General features: G+C 36.8%; 1 protein-coding gene across 1 annotated transcript in view; it reads left to right on the top strand.

Moving 5' to 3' along the window:
• The window catches only part of FAM199X (family with sequence similarity 199, X-linked), a 50163-nt gene that overhangs the window by 1890 nt on the left and 27367 nt on the right, over positions 1-20906 (top strand). The window contains exon 2 of the mRNA XM_074207879.1: positions 10147-10366. Coding sequence (XP_074063980.1) covers positions 10147-10366 — 220 coding nt within the window. The remainder of the gene's footprint in view (positions 1-10146; positions 10367-20906) is intronic.

The following is a 20906-nucleotide window of genomic DNA, read 5'->3' as shown; positions in this document are numbered from 1 at the left end:
CTTAAATTGCTCAGAAAATATGAGTAGCTATTAGGTTCTTTAACTTAGACACTTGATTTCAGTCCACATTTTATTCTTTGAAAACAAAGCATTACTCCCAAATAAACATTTGCTTTTTAAGTTTTTTTAAACTTGTAATTTTGCTGATTTAGGAAACACCTATCAATTCAGATTGGAAACTTCTGCAATTTATAATTTTATTTGACTGGGGCACTGATAGTTTAAATAACTTTCTCAACATCATAAAGCCATTTTATGTCAGAGTCCATACTTGCACAAATATAGTTCTGGCTGATACTAACTTTCTATATATTAGAAATATATTTATTTTAAGGGACCTTTAAAAGCCAGATTAAAGACTTTTTTTCATTTCTGAGAATAGAAGCAGTAGGAATAATAAACCAGACTAGAAGGGAGAACAACCTAACAACATGACTGGAGAGGACATTGAGAAATGTGGAGGTACAGACAAAAAGATCTGGGGACAACAAAGAGTCACATGTGACTTGAGGTTCTATATATATGTGTGACTAGGGACAGCTAGGTGGTACAGTGCTTAGAGCACCACTCCTGGAGTCAGGAGAACCTGAATTTAAATTTGGCCTCAGGCACTTAATACTTACCTAGCTGTGTGATGTAACCCTATTGCTTTGCAAAAAAACCCCCCTAAAAACATATTTATGTGACTAGAATGATGGTAGACCTCTCAGAAGAAATAGGGAAACCTGGTAGCCAGAAGGAAAACAAACAAGTTCTATTTTGGTCACATCTAGTTTGAGACTAGGAAGAAACAGGTAGAGGTCTACCCAGCAGTGAATAATCTGTGATTGGAATTCAGAAGAGATAGTAAGACTGGATATGGATATTTGAGAATCATCTACTTAGAGATGGTCCTATTTGTTAGGAGCTGCCAAGCTTGATGAAAGATAGAGAGAAAGCTCAGGATAGAACTTTGGTGAATACTGACTCTTACTGCACAGAAGATTTGCTAGTAATTGAGCAGTAGAAACTTAGAGTAGTTTAGGTAAGTAAGAGTCAGGAGACACCAATATTGCTTAAGCCAAGGGAGGAGAAAATCTAGGAGAAGATAGTTTGCAATTCATAAAAGCTCCAGAGAATTCAAAGGTGAAAGAACTGAGAAACAGGTGATCAAATTTAGCATTTGAGATCATTGGTAACATTGATGAGAACAGTATATCAAGTATGGTCAGAGACCCAGGGAACAAGGACTTGAAAGGTTGACTTGAGAGGTAAAGAAATGAAGACTTGTCTAGAAACTGAACTTAGAAGACACCAGCCATCCCGTTGCAAAAGAGAGAAGAGGTTCAGAAAATTAATTTGAGGTGGCAGGATTGACTGAAGGATTTTTAAGGAAAGGACAGATCTGGGCATGTTGGTAGGGAAGGAACCAATAGCTAGAGGATGAAGAGGAGAGTGAATGTTATGCCAGTTAAACTCTCGGTGCAGATAGAAGGGGATGTTATCAAGAGCATGAGAGGGAGGTTAGTTGGCCTAGAAGGTAGAGTACCAGGAGGTAGATGATGTCAGATTTGTTGAGGGTATCATTTTTCAGGTATGTATCGGATACTGAAATGCTGAAATTTTGGGATCCTAGGCAAGAGTAAATATAGTACATTGAGTTTGAATTATGGGATAGACAGAATAAACCTCAAAGAAAGGGACAGCAAGGAGCAAGAAATGTGTCTCTTCCTCCTCTTGGCCCAGGCTACCAGGGGTGTGAGAGGAGTATCTATCATTGGTAAGGATTGCCAGAGATGTAGTCTATTCCTAAGGGAGCCAGGTTTCTGTGAATGTCAGGGGCTACAGTATGAGAAGAGAAGGTTCAGGATGAAGAGCAGTTTATTAATGATAAAATGAAAATCCCATTGGGCACAATAGAAGAGGTTAGAGGAAATACAGGGCTTAGGGGATTAGGAATGAGAGTATGCTTAGTGGTAGTAGAGGAAAGGGGTTGACAGTGTCTCCATAGATGGCATCTTTGAATCATACATTGGGCCAAGAGAAGGTGGGAAGCAGCAGTTGATTAGAGGTCCTAATGTCCAGGGTCCTGGTGAGCATGGAATTTGTGGAGTCAGACTGTACTCTCTCAAACAACAAGGAGGAATGGTTTGATTCAGCACAGAGAGTGGACTGGGTTGGTAAATATGTGGTGATCAGGTTTCATGAGGTCTTACTGAACTGGTGCCAGTTCCTTTAATGATAGAGGATTGTGCAGCCTCAGAGGATACCCAGCATGTGAATCTTGGCTCTTTGTGGGGTCTAATGGCCGCTGGAGAGAGAGTTACGTATTGTTGCTTATCCTAGTTTTGTGTGCCAAGGTGAGACCTACAGTGTCTCCATATGTGGTGGTAGGTTCTGGGGAGAAGAAACCTTCAGATAAAATCCCTGGACTTTCAGTAATAACAAAGGGCCATTGCCTTGTTTTCTTGCATGATTTGGTAGCCCAGGACAGAGCAGATACCCTACAAATATCAGTAAGTTCTAGGGCAAGGAGAACTTCAAAGGGAAAAATAGGTACTGAGACAGGTCTTGTCCAGGTGGCCAGCAATGAATTCCTACTTGGACATTTAGCTCATCAAGGCTATTTATTGGCAGTAATAGTCAACCAGAACTTATGAACTTCAGCCCTTAGTCACCTCTGAGCTCCAGAGTTTCTACTGTTCAGGTACACCACACCATGACATCTATTTTAGACAACAGCAAGCAAATCTTCTATGATGTGACAGAACTCTTAGTTGAATGTCTGGCAGACACAGTGTTAAGTCTCTTATTGATGTTGCAGCTCTGCCTGGACTGTGCTTGGCAGGGAGTCTTCTCTGACATTGACACAGTACCTCTCCCTTCTGCTAAAGATTTACAGAATAAAGACTCTTTTCTCAAGCAGCCCTTTTTTTGGGTCCTTCCAGTCCAGGATATCTTCCTCTCCTCCCTCCTACTTAAGCCCTAATACAAGATGTTCTTAGCAAACTCAGTAGAAGGGAGGCAAGGATAATATCAGTTGTAACGATTTGTTTCTGGGTACATTCCCTCTTGGTAACTAAGTGATTAGGATGCAGAGGACTAAGAAAATTGGAGGAAATAACAAAGAGATTTTGTTCCTGTTACAATCATCAGCTCCCCATATGACCACAGGCAAAAGAAACAATTCACCACTTTCTCCCAGTCAAATCTACTTGTATTTGAGTGCTTCCTAGGTCTCGGCTACTGTGCTGGGTTCTGTGGGGAGCACACAAAATGGTAACTTGTCAAGGGACCAGCTTTCTAGTTGTGGGAACAGGACACAAGTTAGATTGAGTTAAGTAGTTATAATGCTAGATAACTACCATTTATAGAGCTTATATAACCATAGAAGACAAAAATACAGATGGAATACTACTACATGGCAGTAGTTCCAGCTCTACCTGCACTTGTTGCCTTAGAGCAGGTACTTATTTTGTTCTTGAGGATTTTCAAAAAGCTTTACATTCTTTACTTCATTTTCATGTCTCAAAAATCTTGGAAGGCAGACACTATCAGTGTGTGATTATCTCCATTTTGAAGACAAATTAGATTTTTTTTAGGCCATTAGGTGGTGATGTAGGAGATAGAACGCTGGGTTTGGAGTCAGGAAGACCTGAGCTCAAATGCAACATCAGATACTTAATGTATGACCTTAGTCCAATGCCTTTTTTGGGCTGATATCACCAGTTTATTCAGTATGTATCTTGTTTGCACATTGTTATTTTCATATTCTCTCTCCCATTAGATGGAAATTGAGAGCAAGGCCACTCTTCTGCCTTTCTTTGAATTCTGATTTATCTTTCACACAGTAGGTGCTTAATAAATGCTTGGTGACTGATTAAAACAGGTAGAAGGCATGTAGCATAGCAAGAAACTCTAGTCTCATGCTTGTGACTTTGGGAGAAGGATATATGTGTGTGTGTGTGTGTGTGTGTGTGTGTGTGTGTGTGTGGTATGTGTGTGTGTCTATCTGTCCCATCATTAAGTGGAAAGGGCTGTGGCTTGGGAAGTCACAAACCTGGTTTTGAATTCTGTTTCTGACTACCTAGGTGACATTGGCTCTCCGAGCCTTAGTTTTCACATTGTAAAACTAATCTAGATTCTCCTGAAGCTCTGCATTCTCTGAATATAACCCTCCATTTTGATTACTCTTGTTTGGAAAGCCAGTGTTTCTCAAGTTCCCAAGATGGGTTTTGAGCATGTCACTTTGCTGCCAAAACAAAGTCCACCTTTAATGACTCTCACTGCCTGCAATATAAAGCCCCAAACATGTTAGTAAAATCAGAGCTACATATAATATGTACTCAACCTTGGCTTTCTAAGGATTCTCTCCATTCTGACCTAAGGGACTCATTCACCATCTCCTTACCCCCAAACTTACTTCAACTGGGTCAGATGACTCTCAAAATACAAGTTAAGCTTTAAGACTTTGGCTAACCTGGTTTCTATTTGGAAAATCCTCCACCTTCTCTTGTCTTCTGCCATCTGCCACCCCAAACCTCTCCTTCCCTGACCAGTACAAGAAGTCAACACTAAGTACCTATTACCTGCATAGTTGGTTGGTAGGATCAGAAGAAGAAAATAAACCAGTACCTCAAGGAATTTACATTTGGTTATGGATATTACAGTGTAGATACTTAAATACAAAGTCATCTGAGGAAAGAAAGAGCATTAACTGGGTGAGGATGATCTGAGAAAGGAGAGATCAGAGAAGCCCACAGTTATCCTCTCCTACTTTGAAATTATTACTCCTCTAAAAGGAGCACAGAATAAAAAATGCCAAACTGGGAGCCCGTCAATGAATAAGTATTTAGTGAGGGACTACTATGTGCCAGGCTCTTTGAAAGTATTATTTCACTTGGTGCTTTTATTGTCCCCATTTTACCGATGAGGAAACAGAGGCAGGTTAAGTGATTTGCCCAGGGTCTTATAACCAGGAAACATCTGAAGCTAGATTTTACCTTCAGAGAGGCCAAGAAAGATGAAGATTGAGAAAACAACATTAGATTAGGCATTTAGATCAATGGTAAATTTGGAGAGAACTTTCCATTTGTATGATGAAGTTGGAAATTAAGAAGAAACTGGGAGTAAAGGAAATAGAGGCACTAATTGTGTATGGCCTCAAGTAATTTAACCAGAACAAAATGGAAGGGAGGATGATAGCTACTGGGCATGGATTGATCAAATGAGGGGTTTTTGAAGATGAGGGAGATGTGGGCATATTGGAACTTGCCAGTAGACAGGGAGAGTTGAGGATAAATGAAAGAATTAGGATGATCCAGGGAGCAGTTTCTTGTAGAAGACAGGATGATGTAGGATGTTCGTATGTCGAGGAGTTTGCTTTGGCAAGAAGGGTCATCTCAGTTTGAAATAGATAAAAGAGAGAGTCAAGATATCTGAATAAAGTGAGATGAAGGAACTCTTAGGGAATCACCTTAATTTTTTCACTGAAATATAAGGCAATGTTTTCTGAGGAGGGTAGGGAGAAGTCATACCTTGGGAAATTAGAAGAGGTAGAAAAAGATTTGGAAAAAGTTGCATTGTGCAGGGGCGGGTAGGTGGCGCAGTGGATAGAGCACCAGCCCTGGAGTCAGGAGGACCTGAGTTCAAATCTATCCTCAGACATTTAATAATTACCTAGCTATGTGACCTTGGGCAAGCCACGTAACCCACATTTGCCTTGAAAAAACAAATCTGCATTGTGAGAGGGACAGGATTTGGAAACATGTTAAAGGATTTCCTTTTTGGTGAAAGTAACCCAGGGCTGGAACTTGGCAGTGCAGGCTCAGTGGCAGGATAAGATATCAGGGTTCTCCAGAGAGGAGGAGAGTATAGAATAGAACTGGTTCACCAAAGAGATCAAGCTGGGGAAGGGAAGAGTGTGTTTGTAACCATAGGGCAAATGATAGCTGGGGGGGGGGGGTTGGAAGAAAAATAGTTGGGGGTTGTAAGGCAGAAGGAGTATGGGGAGTGGAAAGACAACATTATGATCAAGAAATTTAAGAATTTATGGACATTTATGTAGAACACTTGTGTGAGTCCAGAATCCAGAGTATGACCATTTCTGTGTGTGGCTGTAATGAGATGGAGGAGGTCATGGGGGATGAGTAAATTGAGGAATCTAGTAGTTAGGGTGTTTGAAGGAGAATCCCTATGTATGTTAATGTCCCCTAGTATGAAGGCAACAGTGGAAGAGGAGAGAGAGACAGGGAGCCAAACACCAAAGAAAAAAACAATGGGACCTGGGGAGTGGTAGGCAACAGCTACAAGACTTTCTATGAAGTAGTAAGTATGGATTGAGTGAACCTCAGAGGAGCAGTGCTTACTGGGTGGGAGTGAGAAGAAGAAATCTGTAAGTGGCAAGGGGCAACAAGGAGTATTCCAAATCCTTCATCATGACTAGTAAGGGTTTGTGGTAGGGCCATGTGTGAAGGTGCTTTTAACCCTCTGCTAGAGTTCTTGCCATCTCTTTGGGTCAAAGGGGAGCTCACAAAAGAGCTACTTGATTACTATTTCCAAGATTGGACTTGTAGCACTCCCATCTACAGATATCCTTAGTGTCAGGCCCTGGTGCTTCGCAGTATGCTGCCCTAGTCTTCCTTTCCTAGCTGGGGGAGTGAAGGACAGCAAAAGATGCTTGGAGACTTTCAAGCTTCCCAGACAGAAGTTGTATTTTGAGGTACTATATAATCATTAGTCTTTGTTCCCCCTTCACATACACACTAATATGAAAAAGAAGGGGACATCACATAGCACCTCAATGAATTTCCAGGCTCAGGTACTATTGCAGACATTCAGGAGGAATATGTTTGTTATTGCATGAATCACCTTATCTGTCTGCTTTTTGAGTGCTCAGTGCGTTGAACTGGAATCTCTTACTTTATTCTCTCTTGTCAGATATCATTAGCTTCAATAGTGGTCTTTAAAGCCATATCTGATGACTATGAAACTGTTTAGTCATTTTAAGCATTTTCAATTCACTGACAAGTAAAAAGCATCTAATGACTTTTAGAAAATTGCCTCCCATTCAGAATAGTTTTGCTTATCAAACCAGCATGGACTGGCCACTTTTCTTCTCTGTTGACTTTGCCTTCCCTTTCACTATCTCATAAAATTTGAAACTTCTCCTAAGGCCAGTGGTTTATAAATATCAGACATGGAATACCTTGTCAGCTATGTGATACCTGTAATCTCTATTAGCCAGTGAAAACACTGAACTAGTCTGGGCCTTACTGTACAGCATCTTGTACTGTCTGCCCAGACAGAATGGAGTGAACTAGAACTTTATGGGACAAGCTCCTTGGAGTTTGCTTCCTTCTGTCAGAGGCTTCCTGGTCTGTCTCAGCACCATCAAAGGATCATGTTGATAATCTCCTAGCACTGAATAGGAACACTTTAAAGAGTATTCTGTTTCTGTTGATGGCTGAGCTAAGTTTTCTCTCTAAGAGTTTTAGGTTTTTTGTTGGAAGGATAAATAACATTTCACCTATCTAGAAAATATGAGCACTCTTTCCAAGTGCTCATATGTACTATACATTTAATTTGATTTGTAACAGAATGTCACCCCTCAAATTGTATTCTCTTTATTTCTCACATGTGTATTAATCCTTTGACATTAGAAGATTGTGAAAACTATGAAGAAAGACTGTCTTGTGTACGCCTTACATTCTGTTGGTGGCACGTTAGAATTGCGGCCAGTGCCAGAAACTCTTGGCTAAAGCAGGAAGAGCCGACTTTTTTTTTTTAAACCAATAATCCTGTTCTATATAAGTTATCCCCATATTACAGGTGAGAAAATTGAAAGTTAAGGGTAAAGTAACTTGCTTGGTCACACCACTTGGAAATGTCAGGCCTTCAGTCCAGGTTTTTGTTTTTTTTTTTTAACTAATTCCATTTTGACTAACCCACTGCCTCTTTTCTTGACGCAGGAGTTAAGAAAATATGGATTAGTTATGATTTTACACAGGCCTCCATAGAACTATGTGCTTTGTACACTCTTGCAGTTCTATGTTGAAGAAATTAGATCTTAAAGAGCCACTGGTTATACCTGACTGCTGCTTGGTCATTCCTTTTAAGATTGCTATTAGGATCGTGGTATTCTGTCTAAAAATGTCCTAAGTAGTTCCATGTGGAACTGCTTTGTCCTTAAAGTCTCTCCTAACTCTTGTCTTTAATGTTTTTGCAGGTGCTCAGAAGATTTGTTTCCTAGTCCCTTAAATTAAATTAAGCACCATCTCATGTATTTTGTTTTTCACAAATTTGGGACATTTCCATTTTAAATAACCCTTTTGGCCTTGCCTTTATAAGCCTGTAGCCTAGTGCTTAGCACATGGTGCCCATTCCCTGTGTGTTAGTGACTGACAGAACATTGGACCCAATCACAAACTTTTACTGGTCGATATTCAACCTTCTGGGAGGGGAAAAGAAAGGGACCTTAAAGTGACTCCAGGCAGAGTTGTTTGGGTACCATGTTTGTTTTCAGGTGTCCGAAGCCCCCTGAGAGCAGAGACTATTCCTTTTTTGTTTTTGTATTTCCATTGTCTGGATGCTCAATAAATGTTGCTTATCTAGCTCATAACAGTGATCTGTCTTCTTTTCAGTTTTTTAGCTAGTATCAAATGGTTTTGATGATTACTTTTTTTTTAATTATAGTTGAGATTTGATAGTTTGGGGCCTTCATTCCTAATATTTTTTCATTATATTTCTCCAAAATTTTATTTTGTTTAGTTTTATTTAATATATAATGGAATATAATATTTAATCTAATATAATTTACTATTTATAAATTTAGGTAGTATAATTTTTATTATTAAACATCTCAGTTTCTTTTAATGATTCATAGTTTTCTAAGTAAATCATTAAGTTCTGCAAATAGGGATAGTTTTGTTTTCTCTTTGTAAATGTTTATACTTTTTTATTCTCGTGTCTCATTGCTATGTTTAGCCTGTTCAGTTCTGTGTCAAATAATAGTGGAGTGTGGAACATTTTGTATTTATTTTTTTTAACTGGAAAAACTGGTGTGCTTGCCTTGAGCCCGACCATCTTTTCATATATACTGTTTACACTCAAAATTCAATCAGTATTTGTGAGTAGGGGGCCTCCTTTGGAATACAGTAACATTTTATAAACTAACTAACTAATTCTAGAATTTGAGCCTGTTGCAAATATTAGCCTCACAGCATCCCTGCCAGTAGGTGGTAAAAAGAGAGGAATTTGCTGACTTTGCTGTGCCTTGTAGTGAGTCACTAGCAAAGCTGTGCTTAGAAATCACCAGTTCTTCCTTAGAGTCCCTGTGGCTTCAAACTGACTACGCCTGTTTTTCATGGAAGTTGCAAAAAGTTTTTGAAAGCCAGAGGCATAGAGTTCATTGTTTTTTTCTTTGAAACTTCATCATATTTAGTGAAACAATGCATTGGGAACCAGGAGCCTTGGGCTCTAGAATTGGTCTTGTTACTGTCCAGTTATTTAGGGTGGCTCATTCATCTCTGATTTAGTTTTCTCAGTTTTAAAATGAAATGGTTGGACTCAGTGTCCTCTAAGCCCTCTTTCTAATTGACAGGCTTATGATTCCATGATTTGCTTGATTTCAGGCAGAATTCTCAGTCATTGCATACCTCAGTTTCCTCTCAGTGTATAATGTGTACAGTGTTAAAATGTGTAGATAATTAACATTCTTCTAAATTCACAGTTAATGAGGAAATTTGGCTTATATTTAATTTGGCTTATGATTTTACGCATATATATATACATTTATGTGTGTGTATATATATATATATATATATGTATATGTGTATATATATATATATATATATATGTATAGCTTTTTCCTTCCTAATCATTTTGGAAACCATGTTCACTTTTGAGTGTTTGTTAATTTGAACCCAATAATTCCATTACTGCTCTTCTTGTTTGAGTCCCCTTTAAACTTTGAGATAAATTTTTCCTTAAATGTGTCTCCCTGGCTTCAGTTCATCAAACACTGGCCTATTGTGGACGAGGCTGTGGCTATTATTACAGCATGTACACACATGTGTGTACTTGTTTGATTTTGAATTAAAGTATTGCTGCTCCTTTTATTATAAATGACTGTTGTTACTCATTCACTCTCTGTTGTGTTTTCTACAGATGGAACTTAACTTCCTGCGGAACCAGTGTAGCAAGCTCAGAATGCAGTGAGGAGCTCTTTTCATCAGTTTCTGTGGGTGACCAGGATGATTGTTATTCCCTACTAGATGACCAGGAGTTCACATCTTTTGATTTATTCCCTGAAGGAAGTGTCTGCAGTGATGTCTCTTCTTCTATTAGCACTTACTGGGACTGGTCAGATAGTGAGTTTGAGTGGCAGGTAGGTTTTTTCTTTTTTTTTTTCTCAAAGGGAAATATGATTCCTTTTGACAGCATTTTGCTTTTCTTGTTTAATCTGCAAACTGAATTCTTCCAGTGTCTCTTTGATGTGATAACCTACTCTAATACTGATAATTCCAGGGTGTAATGATTGTAATGTTTATATGTATGATATTATAGTTATGATGACAGGAGTAATATGGAGTCACTTGGCTTAAGTGGTCCTAATGCCCATAAAACATAAAGGCCATAACAGCCAAGTTTGTTTTTTTCCCATTGTTCTGTTGTATTTTAACTTGTGTGTCAATCTTTGCAGCTTCTGATTAAATAAAACTCCTGGCCAACTGCAGTGGCCTAGAAGCTACTCCTTCTGCTGACTCAGATAGCTAGTTCAAACCTGCTCTCATTTTCTGGTTTCAATAAAGAAATACCCCTACTTGAGTCCTACCTGAACCTGGCATTGCTAAGTGACCCCAAGAACTTCACTATATCTAGGTCTGATTAGGAATACCCTTCGCCTTCCTCATCTGGCACTGATGAGCTATTTTCCACTGAGCTTGTTTGGGCGGGGGGGGGGGGCATAAAATTTCCCTTCCTAAACCTCAACTTTCAACATTTGTTTTCTCTGACTTGACTCACTCCCTCTAGTGTTTGGTGAGCTTCTTATATCTGTGGGGACAAACCTCTTTCTATGTTGTCATAGAGAATGTGTGTGTGTGTATATATATTCTTTTTGGTGTTGGTGTCTGCTTGCTGCACCTCATAATAATAAAGCTCTTGTTTGTACCAATTTCCTTCAAATTCCCTGCAGCTCAGGTTTTTTTTAACCTGAACTGTGAGGCCAGATAAAGCAAGGGTAAGATTTACTTATTGTACTTTATTTAGCTAACAGATCTTATAAATTTCTGTTGCTTGTTGTGGAAATACTTTTTAGCTTGTTATATAATTTAACATCTTCTGTATGCTATGTGGGATGAGTCAAAGATCTTGTGGACCACAGATAAGAATTATGCCCAAATAATAATCATGAGAGCTGCCGTTTTAGGGCCCATAAGTACTTGACATGTTATTTCATTTGATCCCCACAACAATGCTGGGAACTTGGTGCTATTATTATCCCTGTTTTATGGATGAGGAAACTGAGGTAGGCTAAGTTAGAGTACATAAGGGCTTTTGAATCTCCAAATATAAAGAATTTTCTGGTAGTATTGGAGCTGAGCTAGTAAAGATGCTATATCACACACGTCCTACGTAGAAGAGCCAGAATTTAGAACCACAATGCCGCACTGCCTTTCAGAGGCTTATCACTTGGTGAGGGTTTTCCTTTTCATTCATTTCTCTCCTACTCTTATCCTTGTCCCCAAATCATGCATATATAAAATGTCTTTTGTTTCAGATTCGATGAAGATACTGGTACAGCTTGGGTATAAGCCTTTGTCAGCAAATGCAAATATATCGTTGTTACATTGCAATTTGACTACCGATATCCTCCCATTGCCCACAACTTGTCCCTTGTTCATAATAAGGGTCTGTACAAAGTTTCCCAATAGAGCAATTAGATTCCTGGTGTGTTATCTAAATAATGATGCTTTTTTAATCTTGCTTATCTCATGGAGTTTATTTAGCATTTTCACATGTAGTTGTAAGGGAAATCTACCACCAGCACTCACTGTTGTGTAAATGTGAATAATTACAATATTAAACTAGAGTCTGGATATAATTATCCAGTAATGCTTTCCCTTTTCTGAAATTAGAGTATGTATACTGAAATTAGAGTATGTATACTGTCTTAATAATCCAGTGAATTTGAGGTTGCTTAAATATGCCATTTAGAAAAAAAATTTAAAACATTCTTTTGTCATTGAGAGATTATAACTGAATTTGTATAAATAATTCAAAAATTTAAATCTTAGAAATTTAGGCTTCCGGGGAGTTGATTCTCTTTTTCGCTGATCAAAAGAGAAAATTCCTTGATTTCACAGAATCTTAGATTTAGAACTGGAAGGGACCTTAGAGACTAGTCAGGCTAGTTACAAGGATAAAATAAATTAATGTATGCTACATGCCTTACCTTCAAGAGTCAAACCTTTAAGCACCATAGAAATGTTGATTATTATTAAAGTGTATTAGAGTTGAAGTCAAATTCGAATTCAGTTTGAGGCACATGCCACCTTTGGACTATATACCTCACCTAAACGTCAGCTTCTTCATCTCTGAGAACATGGTTAAATGATGATGATCACAGCTAATATCTACATAACACTTCAAGGTTTGCAAAGCATTTTACTTGTGTTATCTCATTTGATCTTCACAACAACCCTGGGAGGCAGGTGGTGATGAATCTGAGACTGAAAGAGGGCGAGTTGTTTGCCCAGAGTCACACAACTACTTAAGTGTTTTATGCAGGATTCAGATCCCCTCTTCTTGACTCCCAAGTCCAGCACTCTTATCTACTTTGCTAACTACATGCTATAAGTTGACAAATGGTTTTTGTCATGGCACTAATACAGGGCATGGCCCTTTTTTGTATCCTGTATCCCTTTGGCAGTGTAGTGAAACCTGTGATTACCCTTCTCAAAATATTTTTAAATTCCTAAAATAAAATACATAGGATGCAAAGGATTCACATTTATAGTGAAATAGTTATAAAAATATTTAAAAAACAAGGCCCCAGGTTATGAACCTTGCACTAAGATGTGGAGGAGACAGTGAGCAGGGACAATGGCAGAGGTGCCCACCCTAATGAAACTTTTCACCAGGGGTGGGGAACGTATTTTCTGCCAAGGGCCATTTGGCTATTTATAACATCATTTGTGGGCTATATTTGGTTAAACAATTAATTTACCCCTAAGAAGCTCCTAGATTTATTGTTATTCAAATCCCACCTGCAGTTGTCTTAGCAGAGCCAGATCAATACAGCCCACCAGACCTGGAAGTTCCCTGCTCCTGCTTTACACCCTTAAACTGTTGGCATCATCTCTGTACTGTTTAGTTTAGAGAATGTGTAAGGGCATGTCTTTTATGTGACCTCAGACAAGTCACTTTACATTTCATGTCCTGGGTTCCTTATCTATAAGATGAAGAGATTAGATTAACTATTTGTGATCTCCTTTCCCATAAATTCAGAAAGGTTAGTTACTTTCACAAGATCATGTAGGTAGTAAGTAGCAGAACTGGGATTTGGAATAAGGTCCATTGACTTCAAATTCAACACTTTGCTGCCTGCCTTTCTTCCTTTGTTTCTTTAAAAAAAATTATTTATTTTCAGTTCCAAATTCTCTACCTCCCACTGCCACTCATTGAGAAGACAAGAAATCTGATACCCATTATAAACATGAAAACTGCAAAGCATGTTTCTTCATTAGTTATGTTTCAAGGGGGGGAAAGCAAGAAAAATAAAGAAAAAAATATGTTTCGATCTACACTCAGAATCCATCAGTTCTCTCTTGAGTGGACAGCATTTTTCATCATGAATCCTTTGAAATTATCTTGGATCATAGTATAGATCAGAGTAACCAAGTCATTCACAGTTGATCAATACACAATTTTGATGTTACTGTGTACAGTGTTCTGGTTCTGCTCACTTTACATTGCATCATTTCATAAAGGTCTTCCCAGGTTTCTCTGAAACCATCCCCCTTGTTATTTCTTAGAACACAATAGTATTAAATCGTTTTTCTTCTTTTCAAAAGAAATACAATATTTATATCATTTGTTAATCATAGCAATTGAAATTTAAGTTCTTAAGGCATAATATTGTGCTTTTGTACATAATAGCAATGGAATTATTAACTGGAGATAAAGTACAGAGTACAAAATTCTTACCTGTAGTACAAATTTTAGCTCTAAGGGTAATCACTCAAACATTGTTTATTTTTACTTAATTTGAATGAACTTTTAGAAATCACTTGCATTTGATAGTGCTTAATGAAATCATAACCTGAACTTGAATATTAGTTGCTCTTTTTGCAGGTATATGAATATTTTTTCATTTTCACTAAATTATATTTACTTGATTTACCTAATTTAGTTTTGCAACTGCAATTTTTATATCTTGGAATGACTCAGAGATTTCTATCTCTTCCTATGGATCAAATCCAACATGCCTAAAATAGAACATCTTTCTCCATTTGTCCCTTCCTATTTGTTTCTTTATTTCAGTGGAAGATAGAATCATTCTGTCACTTAGGTTCCAAAGCACAGAATGTCATTGGCTTTTTCTGTTAGACTTCTCTCCCAGTTTTTTTTTCAAGAATCCTATCAGTGTTCCTTTTCAGTATATCACTTGATAATCTTGCCCATTTTTTGTCCATATCAATTTCCTTATGATTTTATCTTGCTTTATAAAAAGGCAGAAGCATTTTATTTCTGTGAACTGGGCTATTTAAAACGAACCCACAGGTTTGCAATTTTACCAGCAATGAAACTGCATCTCCACAACCCCTGTTGCTTTATACTATTATTATTGTTTTTGTTGCCAGTTTGATGTATATGAAGTGGCACCTCAGAGTTGTTTTCCTTTGTATCACTTTAATTTTTAGTAAAATTGGGCATTTTAAAGTTTCTCTTTTGAAAATTGGACTGTTGGGCGGCTAGGTGGCGTAGTGGATAAAGCACCGGCCTTGGAGTCAGGAGTACCTGGGTTCAAATCCGGTCTAAGACACTTAATAATTATCTAGCCGTGTGGCCTTGGGCAAGCCACTTAACCCCATTTGCCTTGCAAAAACCTAAAAACAAAATTGGACTGTTTATCTATTGTGAACTAGGTATTACTATTGTAATTTTTAAAAAGTTCCTAATACTTTTGATATCAAGTCTTTATATATTTTGTATATTTTTCTCTCTATATATTTATATTTATTTATATTATGTATTTATAATATATATTTACATTACTATATTTTTTCATTCTAATGCTTTTTTCCTGAGAACAGAGTAATAACCAAATAATTTATTTCTTTACTCTCAAGTTAAAATTTAAAACACTGTTTTTAATTACCATTTTAAATCTAATTCTCCAAGTTTGCACTAATTGTGTTATTTTTCCTTTGACTTTAATTTTTCTTATTTACAGTGTGTTAAAAAAAAACTTTTAGCATTCATTCTTTTAAAAATTTGAGTTCCAAATTCTCTCCCTACCCCCTCCTTGAGAAGACAAGCAATTTGATATAGGTTATACACGGACAGACATGCAAAACATGTTCATATTAGTCATGCTGCAAAAGAAAACAGACCAAAAAAACTCCCCAAGAAAAATAAAGTGTCAAATAGCATGTTGTATTCAGTCTGTATTCAGATACCAGTAGTTCTTTCTTTGGAGGTAGATAGCATTTTTCATCATGAGTTCTTTAGATTGTCTTAAATCATTGTATTTCACTGTATTTCTGAGAATAGCCAAGTCTTTCATACTTCTTCATCTTACGATATTATTGTTATTCTGTACGATGTTCTTTTGGTTCTGCTTACTTCAGTTTGTATCAGTTCATGTAAGTCTTTCTGGATTGTTGTTAATATTGTCAATATTATGCTGGTTATTTCTTTTTATTTATTTCTTTTTAAATTTTACAAATTTTTCCCTATTCTTACTTCCCTCCCCTCCTCCCCTCCACAGAAGGCAATCTGATTGATAGTCTTTACATTGTTTCCATGCTATACATTGATCTAAATTAAATGTATTGAGAGAGAAAAATCATATCCTTAAGGAAAAAAAATAAGAGATAGCAAAATTACACAATAAGATATTTTTTTAAAATTAAATTATTGTCTTTGATCTTTGTTCACAATTCTTTCTCTGGATACAGATGGTATTCTCCACCACAGATATCCCAGAATTGTGCCTGATTGTTGCACTGATGGAATGAGCAAGTCCATTAAGATTGATCATCAACCCCTTGTTGCTGTTAGGTGTACAATGTTCTTTCTCTGCTCATCTTACTCAGCATCAGTTCATGCAAATCCTTCCAGACTTTCCTGAATTCCTATCCCTCCTAGTTTCTAATAGAACAATAGTGTTCCATGGCATACATTTTCCACAATTAATGGACATTCACTTCTTTGCCACCACAAATAGAGCTGCTATGAAGATTTTTGTACAAGTGATGTTTTTACCCTTTTTCATGATCTCTTCAGGGTGTAGACCAAATAGTGATATTGCTGGATCAAAAGGAATGCACATTTTTATTGCCCTTTGGACATAACTCCAAATTGCTCTCCAGAAAGGTAGATGAGTCTACAGCTCTACCAACAATGTATCAGTGTCCCCGATTTCCTGCATCCCTTCTAATATTGATCATTGTCCTTTCTGGTCATATTGGCCAGTCTGAGAGGGGTGAGATGGTACCCCAGAGATGCTTTAATTTGCATTTCTCTAATAAGTAATGATTTAGAGCAATTTTTCATATGACTATGGATTGCTTTGATTTCCTCATCTGTAAATTGCCTTTGCATATCCTTTGGCCATTTGTCAATTGGGGAATGGTTTGGGTTTTTTTTTTTTTATAAATTTGCTGATCATTTCTTAAAGTACAATAGTATCCCATCACAATCATATACCACAACTTCTTCAGCTATTCCTCACTTAACTGGCATCCACTCAGTTTCCAATTCTTTGCCACCACAAAAAGAACTGCTATTTATAATTTTGTATATATTGGTCCTGTTCCTTTTTCTTTTATCTCTATAGGATATAAACCTAGTAGTGGATAAAAGCGTGTGCATAGTTTTATAACCCTTTGAGCGTAGCCCCAAATTGTTTTCCAAAATGGTTGGATTAGTTCATAACTCCACCAACAATCCATTATTCTCCCAATGTTTCTATATCTTCTCCAACATCCAACATTTCCCTTTTTTTGGCATGTTAGCCACTCTGATAGGTATGAGGTGGTACCTCAGAGTTGTTTTAATTTGCATTTCTCTAATCACTAGTAATTTAGAGCATTTTTATATGACTATGGAGAACTTTGATTTCTTCTTCTGAAAACTGTTTTTATTGAGCAGCTAGATGGTGCAGTGGATGGAACAGTAGCCTTGGAGTCAAGAGGAGGGGAGTTCAAATCCAGCCTCAGATGCTTGGCCCTTACTTGCTGTTTGTCCTTAAACAAGTCACTTTAACCCTGATTGCCTCACATCCAGGACCATATCTAGTCATCTGATTCATATCTGGCCACTAGACCCACATGGCTCTGGAGGAGAAAGTGAGGCTGGTGATTTGGCACAGCCCCGCCCCTCTCCCTTGTTCAAATCCAGATCACGTGCTTGCTTCTTGTCATGACATCATTTCACCGATGTCATGCTCTTCTTTGAGAACGAAGGACAAACATCATCTTCATCATCTATTTCTATCTGTTGACCATTTAATAATTTGGGAATGATTTGTAGTCTTATAAATTTGACTGAGTTCTTGTGTTCTCTCTCTCCCTCTCTCCCCATATATCTATATATACATATATATATAGATATATATAGATATAAATGATACCTTTATCAGAGAAATTTGCTATAATGTTTCCCTCCCAGTTTCCTGCTTTTATTCTAATTTGTGCAAAACCTTTTTAATTTAATATAATCAAAAGTATCCATTTTACATCCCAAAATACTCTCGATCTCTTATTTGGTCATAAATTCTTCCCTTGTCCATAGATCTGACAGGTAAAGTTTTCCATGCTTTTCTAATTCACTCATATCTCCCTTTATAGCTAGACCATTTTGACCTTATTTTGTTATACAATGTGAGATGTTAGTCTGTTCCTAGTTTCTGCCAAACTGCTTTCCAGTTTTCCCAACAATTTTTGCCAAATAGTGAATTCTTGTTCTAAAACCTTGGATCTTTGGATTTATCAAACACGAGAATACTATACTCATTTTCTTCTGTGCACCCAATCTATTCCACTGATCCAACATTCTTGTTTCTTAGCTAGTATCAGATTGTTCAGTTGTGCTTTAAAAAAAAGAAAACATAGTTTATGTTTCACTGATTTTTTTTTTAATTTGGTCAAATACATCAATTTTGCTACTATAACAAGACCCTTCTCTTGGTTTAAATGAAATAATTAATATCTTTTGCACACATCTAGTTGGAATTCATTTGGAGGAAAGTATATTGTGTAGGATATTGAGTTAATTCCCTTTCCCACCAAATTGCCAATGAATTTCCTTTCTTTCTTAAGTCCAGTAACTGTTTATTTTTTCTTCTTGTCCTCTGATTTTCAAGATTGATTTGCTCTCATTTATTATTTATTTGTTCTGAACTTAACACATCAAATTTCTGTTTACGGACTAGATGATAAGAAAAAGAAGATTGCCATACATGAATCTGAGGACCTCTCTTATACTTAAAACATGCAACAAATTTCAACAGATAACTTTCAAAGCTGTCCCAGTTGTTTGATTCCTTTTTTTTTTTTAAGTTTTTGCAAGGCAATTGGATTAAGTGGCTTGCCCAAGGCCACACAGCTAGGTAATTATTAAGTGTCGGAGGCCCGATTTGAACTCAGGTACTCCTGACTCCAGGGCCGGTGCTGTATCCACTGCGCCACCTAGCCACCCTGATTCCTTCTATTCTCTCCTGGGCATTTAAAAAAATTTAAAACAACAACAAAACACTTCAATTTCTACCCCCTTTTTAAAATTTCTTTTTTTTTATGCAACATCCCCTTCCCCAGCCCAATAGGAAAAAAAGAAAAAAAGTCCTTTTTTAAGAAATACAGTTAAGTAAAACACAAATTTCTCCACATCAACTGTCTGAAAATGCACATCTCAATCTGTACCCATAATCTATCACTTTTCTGTCAGGAGGTGTAGTATCGTGTTTCTTCAGTTCTCTGGAACCAGGTTTGGTCATTGCATTGCATCTCAGTTCTTAAGTTTTTAAAACTTCGATCCATTTTTTCCCAAAAAACATTTGTTAAATAATGATTCCATTGCTGATTTTTCTATAAATTCATTAAACATGACATTTTGTAAATATTTGGTTGGCTGCCTGGTGTATCTATTCTATTCCATTTTTACTTGTCTTTCTTGCCCAGTACCAGATAGTTTTGCTAATGAACTATTCAGTAATATAGTTTGCAAGACTTGGGGTGTAAGCCCTCTTTATCATCTTTTCTCTTTGTGTATATACCTTGGAGTTCTTGCCTATTTGTTTCCTTTTTTGTTATTGATTTAGATATCAAGAAATATGAACGTTTCATAATATAAAAAACAAAAAAGGATTTTATATGAGGCATGTATGTGAACTTCTCTTTTTTTGAGTGTATATTAAATTTAACACAATAGTAACAAAACTGTCCTGTTTGTCCCCTTTGGATCTTCCCTCTGCTCTCATCTATGTATTTAAATTTTTTTTCATTTCTTTTCTTTATGCATCATTTTCATTGCACTATCGCTATCCACCCACAAAAACTCACTTTTTAAAAATATAAATTTCATTGTTATTTTTCTCATATTTAATAAATTTGAATTTATAATTTTATTGGTATTAAATGCAATCCATTAATTTGGGGAATATTATTAATTTTCTTATATTGGTTTGATTCATGTATGAACACCCATACCTTTTTACCATTACTTCCACCCTAATCCAGGCCCCTGAAGACCTTGGGTTCTTTTTGAGCATTATCACTCATGCCCCAGTCTTTTTATATTAATAAATCTTTCATTAAAGACTCAATAATTATTCATATTTCATTTAATCAGTTGATGCTTAAAATGTCAACTTTTCAGTTATTCCTTTTAAGTCTCCTTAATGATTTTTTTTCCCTTCATATGTTGATTTATTTTACTGAACTGTTTTATTTTTCTTTGTTACAAGAGATGCTTTACTATGTAGGCAAGGAGAGATTTAGAAGTGAATGTTAATGTTTAAAAAAAGGCATCAATAAAAATAACATTTAAAAATCCTTAAAATTGCTTAATTTTTTAGGTTTTTTTTTTTTTGCAAGGCAAATGGAATTAAGTGGCTTGCCTAAGACCACACAGCTAGGTAATTATTAAGTGTCTGAGGCCAGATTTGAACCCCAGTACTCCTGACTCCAGGGCCAGTGCTCTATCCACTGCGCCACCTAGCTGCCCAAAATTGCTTAATTTTTAATGCATGAAGTATCAGTAATTTTTTAGTTACCACCTCTGAGATCCTTATCATGATTCTGGATTTGTTTATTATTCTGCTGCTTCTGCTTTCTTCTCTTTGAATTTTTTCAGAAAGATTGTTCTAAGTATATTTCCTCCTCAGATATGTTGGTGTTAATTGTCCTGTAATCTTCATATTCAATATTCACAAATAGTCTTTTATTCATATAGGTTTTCTAATTTAACCCTGTTATTTTACATATGAGAAGCTACTATCAGATGAGATTAGGTGATGCTTGAAGTCACACAAGGAGAAGTGGTATGGCCAGGATTTGAATTTAACTTACAGGATCCTAGGGAAGCTGCTATAGAGGTCAGCCTCCTCTTTTTACTCATGAACACACTGAGTCCTACAGAGGTGAAATGGCTTACCCAGGATCCCATAGGGAGTAAGAGGGACCAAAGGAAGATGTGGA

Source organism: Macrotis lagotis, chromosome X, assembly GCF_037893015.1.
Source record: "Macrotis lagotis isolate mMagLag1 chromosome X, bilby.v1.9.chrom.fasta, whole genome shotgun sequence".
NCBI classification, from domain to species: Eukaryota; Metazoa; Chordata; class Mammalia; order Peramelemorphia; family Peramelidae; genus Macrotis; species Macrotis lagotis.
Note: the sequence above shows the minus strand (reverse complement) of the source record. Positions and strands in the feature narration are given on the sequence as shown.